The sequence below is a fragment of the Nicotiana attenuata genome, unplaced genomic scaffold (genome assembly GCF_001879085.1).
Source record: "Nicotiana attenuata strain UT unplaced genomic scaffold, NIATTr2, whole genome shotgun sequence".
Lineage (NCBI taxonomy): Eukaryota > Viridiplantae > Streptophyta > Magnoliopsida > Solanales > Solanaceae > Nicotiana > Nicotiana attenuata.
In genome coordinates this window covers 275901-283571 of record NW_017670728.1, presented here as the reverse complement: position 1 = coordinate 283571, position 7671 = coordinate 275901, and the positions used below count along the sequence as shown (strand labels likewise).

The 7671-nt window shown below is 42.1% G+C and overlaps 1 protein-coding gene across 1 annotated transcript in view; it reads left to right on the top strand.

Moving 5' to 3' along the window:
* The first annotated feature begins 6755 nt into the window (after window positions 1-6755).
* LOC109242725 (transcription factor bHLH121-like) overlaps window positions 6756-7671 on the top strand; it is a 4722-nt gene continuing 3806 nt past the window's right edge. The window contains exon 1 of the mRNA XM_019409575.1: window positions 6756-7175. Coding sequence (XP_019265120.1) covers window positions 7051-7175 — 125 coding nt within the window. The 5' untranslated portion in view covers window positions 6756-7050. The remainder of the gene's footprint in view (window positions 7176-7671) is intronic.

The window sequence follows — 7671 nt, the reverse complement described above, 5'->3', positions numbered from 1 at the left end:
ACAAATTGATCGCGTTTGCTTCGTAATAGCCGTCCGTGTCCAATACCGAATGCATAAGCTGCACGACCGTTCTGGAGTCTGGTCCCTTCATTTTCGTGGACGACCACAGATTGGATAGTACGTCTGCCTCCGTGTTCTCCTCTCTAGGGATGTGGGTAATTGACCATTCCACGAACCGTGCGAGCAGAGCCTGACTTTTACTACATATTGTTGCATGCGTTCGTCTTTGGCTTCGAAGACCCCGTAGACCTGATTTACTACCAATTGGGAATCGCATTTGATTTCTATGACCTCGGAGTCCTGTCCCTGGGCCAACTCGAGTCCTATAATCAAAGCTTTATACTCTGTTTCATTGTTAGTTAGAGGAACAGTTCTTATGGCCTGTCATAGAGTTTCCTCCGAAGGCGTGAAGATCCGTCCGTAAACAAGGTCCAAACTCTTGATATCGATTCTGACGCCATCACTGCTTCTCTAGTAGCCAAAGATAATAATCCCGGACTGAAATTGGCCACAAAGTTGGCCAAAACTTATGACTTAATCGCAGTCCTAGGTTTGTACTCTATGTCAAATTAACTCATTTCGACTGCCTATTTGGCCAGCCGACCTAAGAGTTCAAGTTTATGAAGGATATTCCGCAGGGGAAATGTTATCACCACGACTATCGGATGACACTGGAAATAAGGCCTAAGCTTTCAAGCGGCAACTACAAGAGCTAAGGCCAATTTTTCCATATGTGGGTAGCGAGTTTTTGATCCCGTTAAAATTTTACTAACATAACAGATAGGAGATTGCATACCATCATCCTCACGGACTAGAACGAAACTTACCGCTACCTCCAAGACCGCTAAGTAAATCAGCAGTTGTTCGCCTTCCTCGGATTTTAACAGTAATGGAGCACTCGATAAATATCATATTAAATCCTTCAGAGCCTGCCGGCATTCCGGAGTCCATTCGAAGTTGTTCTTCTTGAGGAGTGAAAATAAATGATGACATTTTAGAAGACTGGGAAATGAACCTACTTAAAGCGGCCAATCTTCCTGTCAACCTCTGAACCTCTTTTACGCTTGATAGTTGGTTTGGGATGTCTTCGATGGCTTTAATTTTATCGGATAAATTTGATCCCCCTTTTCAAGACCATGAATCCCATGAACTTACCGGAGCTTACACTGAATGCACACTTCTCGGGGTTAAGCTTCATGTTGTACTTCCTTAAGATGTCAAAGGTTTCTTGCAGGTATTTAACATGATCACCTGCGTTCATAGACTTAGCCAGTATATCATCTATGTAAACTTCCATGGTTTTCCCTATTTGTTTCTCAAACATTTTGTTTACGAGCCGCTGACAAGTGGCTCCGGCGTTCTTTAGCCCGAAAGGCATCACCATTACAATATGTGCCGAAGTTCGTTAAAAGTTTTTTCCTGATCCTCCTGGTTCATCCTGATTTGGTTGTACTCGGAGTAAGCATCGAGGAAACTCATTAACTCGTGCTTGGCCGTCGCATCAATCATTCGATCAATGTTCGGCAATGGGAACAAGTCTTTTGGGCACGCCTTATTTAGATCATTATAGTCTACACACATGCAAAATTAATTATTCTTTTTTGGAACTACTACTAAATTAGCTAGCTAGTCAGGATACTTTACCTCTCGAATTGAACCGATATCAAGCAAACGAGTTACCTCTTTGGTCACGGCCTACTCCGCACTACTAATTAAGTAGCGAGAGAGGGTCGGAGCAGCTTTTACCCGATTTAGGGTCGGGATCGATATCCACAGAGAGCTAGAATTTGGAATCGAGTATCTATCTAGTGTAGAGTTGCGTATGTGTTCCAAATTACACTTCTAAACATTTTTGGGGTTTTTGTTTTACTTCTACTATTTATCAAACTACAAATGGTAAATGCAACTAGATTAAGCTAAGAGTTATAATGCTACGGGTTGTTCAAATGGTTTAGAAGGCACTAGGGTAGTGACTTCCACCTAGGTAGTCAATTGATGGGTACTTGAATCTAAGGCACGTTTGACATATTTGGGGAGTATGATATAACCGTTGCACGACTTTACCCACTCTACACCTCTCGGTGGTTCGAGTGATTTTACCCGAATTGACTTTCTCAAGACCAATTGGGTATGTAAATTTGCACAAGCAACTAGGGTTCAAGTCGGGTATTACTCTCTCGTGGTTTAACCCTTTAATTGGGGCTATCAATCTCTTGAGTACGCCCCAATTCCTTGTTGGACCAAATTCGGAGACTTAGGCTCTCTTTCTCAAGAAGAGCTCAAGTCAACTCAACACAAGCTAGTGTTTGCAACCACTAATTCAGCAGTTAACCATGAAATTGGCCCAAATAACAAACACACATAGTCGATTTAACCCTAAAATACAAGACCCATCAATTACCCACACTAGGGTTGAGCCATAACCCTAGCTTATCGGTCTAGCTACTCATATTTAAAGAACAAAAGCAAGAAATAGATGAAGAACAATTCATATTAATTAATTACTAAGATAAAATAGAAGATTCAATGTTAAAATGAAGACAAAATTGCCCAAAATAGCTAAGGAAACCGAAGTCACGAGCGCAGCTACCAGCTAAATCTATTTGCTTGACCTAAAAATGGAAAAGAAGCTATTTATACTAAGCTGACAATTTTGGACAAAAATGCCCCTGCGGGGTTAGTGCGGACCCCACAAAATGGTGTGCCGCCGCACTAGGGCTCTGAATCTCAAAATCTGACTCTCTTAACTCAGGCATTGCAGACCGCACAGGATGGACTACGGCCGCGGAGGCTTCTTGTGCGGTCCGCACAAAATCGACTGGGACTGCATTGGCTTGAAACTCTGAAAATGGCATCTCTCTGATCTTGTGTTCTGCGGACCGCACTATATCGAGTGCGGCCGCATTGCCTTCAGTGCGGACCGCACAAATCCTAGTACGGCCGCATTGCCTTTATGCCTGAAATTCCACCTCTCTGAATCTCCTAGTGCGGACCGCACAAAGTGGTATGCGGCCGCACTGGGCCTGTTTTGCCTGAGCTTGTTTTGTCTTTGGCACTTGTGCAAGTTTCACTTCCTTTAAACTGATCTTTGAGATCTTGTCCTTTTGTTGATCAATCCTGCAATCAAGTACAACTTGTGAGCCTTTTAGGACTATTTTGTATGAATTTTTAATCAAAGCATAAACATGAAGGAGTATAAAATGCGTCAAAATCCCTAGTTATCACTCTTCTTTGACGAATTTGTTTCTGAACTCGGTAATATGACGTTTTTTCTGCCTCACCCGAGGGATGTTAGGATGTAGGCATAGTTTGTGCACGACCACTTCTGGCAGGATACCTGTCATATCCGCATGCGACCAAGCAAAACAGTCTAGGTTAAATTTAAGAAATTTTATAAATCCTGACCTGAGCTCGGGGTTTAGTCTTGTCCCCAAGTTTAACTTCCTCTCCAAGAACTTTTCAAACAACGGGACATGCTCAAGTTCTTCCGCCGTGGACTTTGTTGCGTCCATTTCTTCTGGTACTTGGAAATATCTTAGTACCTGATAATATTCTGATGACTCCTCCCTTGGTTGACTTTGTTTGGCTCGGGTGTAGGCGTCGGTTCCTGTAATTGCTACGATACGTGCTCCTTCCCTTTGCTACTGGAAACTGAGATTCCGTTCATCTCCTTTGCCGCTGGTTGGTCTCCTCTTATTTGTTTAGTTCTATCGAGAGTCAGGAATTTCAGTAATTGATGATATGTTGACGGCACAACCTTCATCTCGTGCAACCATGTCCTCCCCAGGATAATATTAAAGCCCATATCGCCGTCTACTACTTTAAAAAGGGTAGTCTTCATTACCCCCTCGGCATTTGTGGGCAGCAAGATCTCTCCTCAGGTTGTCCTGCTTGCCATATTGAATTCGATGAGGAGTTTTGTGGTCGGAATGATACTTTTGGTGAGCTTCGCTTGTTCTAGCACTCTCTAATGGATAATATCGGCCGAACTTCCTGGGTCCACCAAAACACGTTTAATATTAAAATCTAAAACATTAAGAGAGATTACCAAGGAATCGTTGTGCGGTAGAAGTAGTCCATCTACGTCCTCCTCCGTGAAAGTAATGTTGTTCTCAATGACTTCCCGGAGTCTCTTGATGTGGGTTACTGACACCTTCGTCTTTTTTGCCGCTGAAAATGTCACACCATTAATCTCGTTCCCCCCGAAAATCATGTTGATCGTCAGACGAGGAGGATCTTCTACTGCTTTCGAGGGTTCTACGTTATCACGATTCCGGCTGTAGTTGTTTTTATCCCGGTCGCTTAAGAATTCTTTGAGATGGCTATTTTTCACCAATGTCGCCACCTCCTCGTGCAAATGCCGACAGTCCCTTGTCCAGTGGCTGTTGGTCCCATGGTATTCATACCACAAATTAGGAAACTTCTGACTAAGATCGAATCCCATTGATTTTGGGAACCGTGTTTCCTTAATGTTCCTCAAAGCCGACACTAGTTCCACTACGCCAACGTTGAAGTTGTATTCGGATAGTCTGGGGTAGGAAGAATCTCGGGAACTCGATATCTCCTTGTCCTGCAATGATCTGTTATTCCGGCTGCGATCAGCTTTCCTATCGGTAGCGAATCTATCTGTTGATCGGAAACCTCTACCGCGTCCTTCGGCCCTTTTACAGGGTAAAAATCGACCTCTTGAAGACCGTCGATCTGTGTCAAAATCATGATTTGATTTCTCCTTATTCTTCTCCCGGTCCGGACCCTTGGTTGATGCCAGAAATCGAGCTGATCATCCTCAATTCTTATCTTTGACTCGTACCGGTTGTTAATATCTGCCCATGTTGTTGCCTGGAACTTGATCAAACTTTCTTTCAATTTTCGGGTAGCATCAAAATTTCTCGGATTCAGCCCTTTAGTAAATGCTTCAGCTGCCCATTCGTCCGGTACGACCTGTAGCAGCATCCTTTCTTTCTGGAATCTGGTCACGAACTCCCGCAGCAATTCGGACTCTTATTGTGCAATCCTAAATATGTCGGCGGCCAGTACCTTTCTGGCCCCGGTATGGGATTTGATAAAAGAATCTGTGAGCATCTCGAAGGAATCTATTGAGTTCTCTGGTAAGAGCGAATACCATGCCAGGGCCCCTTTATTGAGAGCCCTCTTCGGCACGCCTGGCATCTTGAACCGCTTCGGGATTAATTCTGGTGCCGCGCTTGGTTTGAACAATAACTGGGTGTATTTCTTTGAGTCCGGTCCTTTCAATACTAGTGGTGCACCCAGAATTTGATCCATTCGGGCGTTTATTTCCCTCATAAACTGCATGAGTTCGGTCTTAAAGGGATCATTTTCATTGTTGTTACCGGATCCGCTACCGTCCCCCCAGCCCTGTCGAAGCCGACTTCGCTCATCGGGGTGTTGTTGTCGATCCTCTGCACTGTTTGGTTTGTGGGAGCACCGGGAGGAACTAGATCTCGTCTATTCACGTTGTTGGAAGCACCCGAAAATGCCTGTCTCAACTCCGTCATGACCTGATCCTGTCACGAGAGATGGCCCATAATAGCCTTTTGTTGCTCCCTCAGGATCCTTACTGTTTCAGCGACGTGCTCGTCTTCAGCATCATCAGGAGTTGCCTCTCGAACATGTCGTGGATATTGACCGTCATGGACCGGCGTGGCCTTATCTCCCTCGTTGCGGGTATCACTGATTGAATCTTCGTGCTAAGGCTGATTTCCTTGGGCCTCAACATTGTGTGCGATGTTGACATCGTTATTTGCCATTTTCTATGATTTTTGCTAAGAACAAAGAATCAAACGGGTTAGTAATAGATGCAAAGATCAACTCAATTACACAACTATCTAAGCTCCACAGTGGGCGCCAAACTGTTTACCCGTAAAACGGTACAACTGAATTATATGCGGTTTATAGACAAGTGAATTGATTTGATCCCAAAATGATAAATAAATTAAACAAGAATATAAGACTTAGCATTGGAATCGAGATAAGACAACAGAAATCCTGGTTCCGGGAGCAGTAGCAACGATATTAATAACCAAGAAAATAAAATATTATTGAGCTTTGAACAATATATAGCATAAGCTTGTCAGAAAATTCGTATCCCATTACCATGGCTATTGAGCTCACTATTTATAGTTGCACCTTGGGAGCAAGGTCCTATGACCAAGCTCCTCTTAAATGACAATTATCGGACCATTGAAGGGTGTGTAACGGTAGGCAACAAATGCCATATTCTCTGTAACGTACTACACACTTAGTGCTATAAATATTCTCCATTAAATGATACCGGGTGACAGGCATTTATTCTATCTTTATGAACAACATTCCCTTCCGGAACACACGAGGTTGCTGCCCGCGGACCTGATTGCCATTTGCCTCGCTTTTCATCTGCCTTCGACTTCACGTGGCGCTTTATTGTGCGAGCATTTAATATGAACATATTTTACCCTATACAATAACATTAGAAATTTAAAATTGTTTCGATGATTTTGAACTCTATAAGATTGGAGATAAATGTTCATTTTATCTTTTATGTTGTATGCCAAATAAAATGACCACTATAAGAATATTATTTTTGACATGTTTCGTAAAACTTTTGTCATAATAGTATTGTTTTGTTGAATGTAAAAAATTACTTATAGCACCAAATTTATCTCGTACAAGTACTAAATAAGTTTACAATTTAAACTATTTTTTGAGATTTGTCTAAACCTCAATTTGGACATCAAACGTAAGAGAGAATCAAGAAGGTTAAAGAAACAAAGAAAACCAAGTCAAATGCGAATACTCCAAAGAGTTCTGTACCTAAGGATGGAACTTGGAGAAAGTTGAGTGGCGGATTTTATATTTTCAAGAAAGAAGTTGAAAACGAAAGGGAAAAGAAAATATTAAAAAAAAGAGTAAGTTGAAGGAAAAGATAACGGATAAAGTGAAGGTGGAATCTCGCATCGGTAAGCACTGCGAAAAAATTCAGTGCATAAATTGTTGATCATCGACTTCAAAACCCTAGATTCATCATTCAATTCGCGGGGGCAAACTCAGAAAATGGATCAATTAAACAACGGCGCGATGTATCAGTCGAATCACCTTTCAAATCATTGTTTAGCAGAGTTAAATCAGCTGCCTTCTGATGTTGCCATGCCTCCTAATGGCTTCCATTCTGAATCCAGGTTTACAAAAAAAATTCTTCGTAATTCCAGCTCACTTTTCGTGTTATAGTGTGTCTAATGCTGTATCGGAGATTAAACAGCAAACACATAGTTATGCGATTGCATTTAACTATGCTGCTTCAATTATCATCTGTTAGAAGTTCAAAATCTCAAAAAATTGATAAATGAATCGAGAAATTTGAATCAGAGCTAAATATAATTAATCACGATTCTAACTGACTGAGATCTGTATCTCATTTTAAAGTATTTTCATATTTTCTGGTAGAGAAAGCTGCTACGATAGTTATGCCACGCTTAAACGGGTGAAATCCTTAAGCTTGCATCGTATCAAAAGGTGTGGTTGTGCTTCGTTCTGTGGGTAGTGGGATGCTCCAGTGCAAATTATGGTAGGACTTTGAGTTAAAATAATTGCTTTTGAGTTTGTTTCGGGGTTATATAAGAACATAGAAAATCAAACAAAACGTGTGTGTGTGGGTGGGGGGGGTGGGGGTTGGGG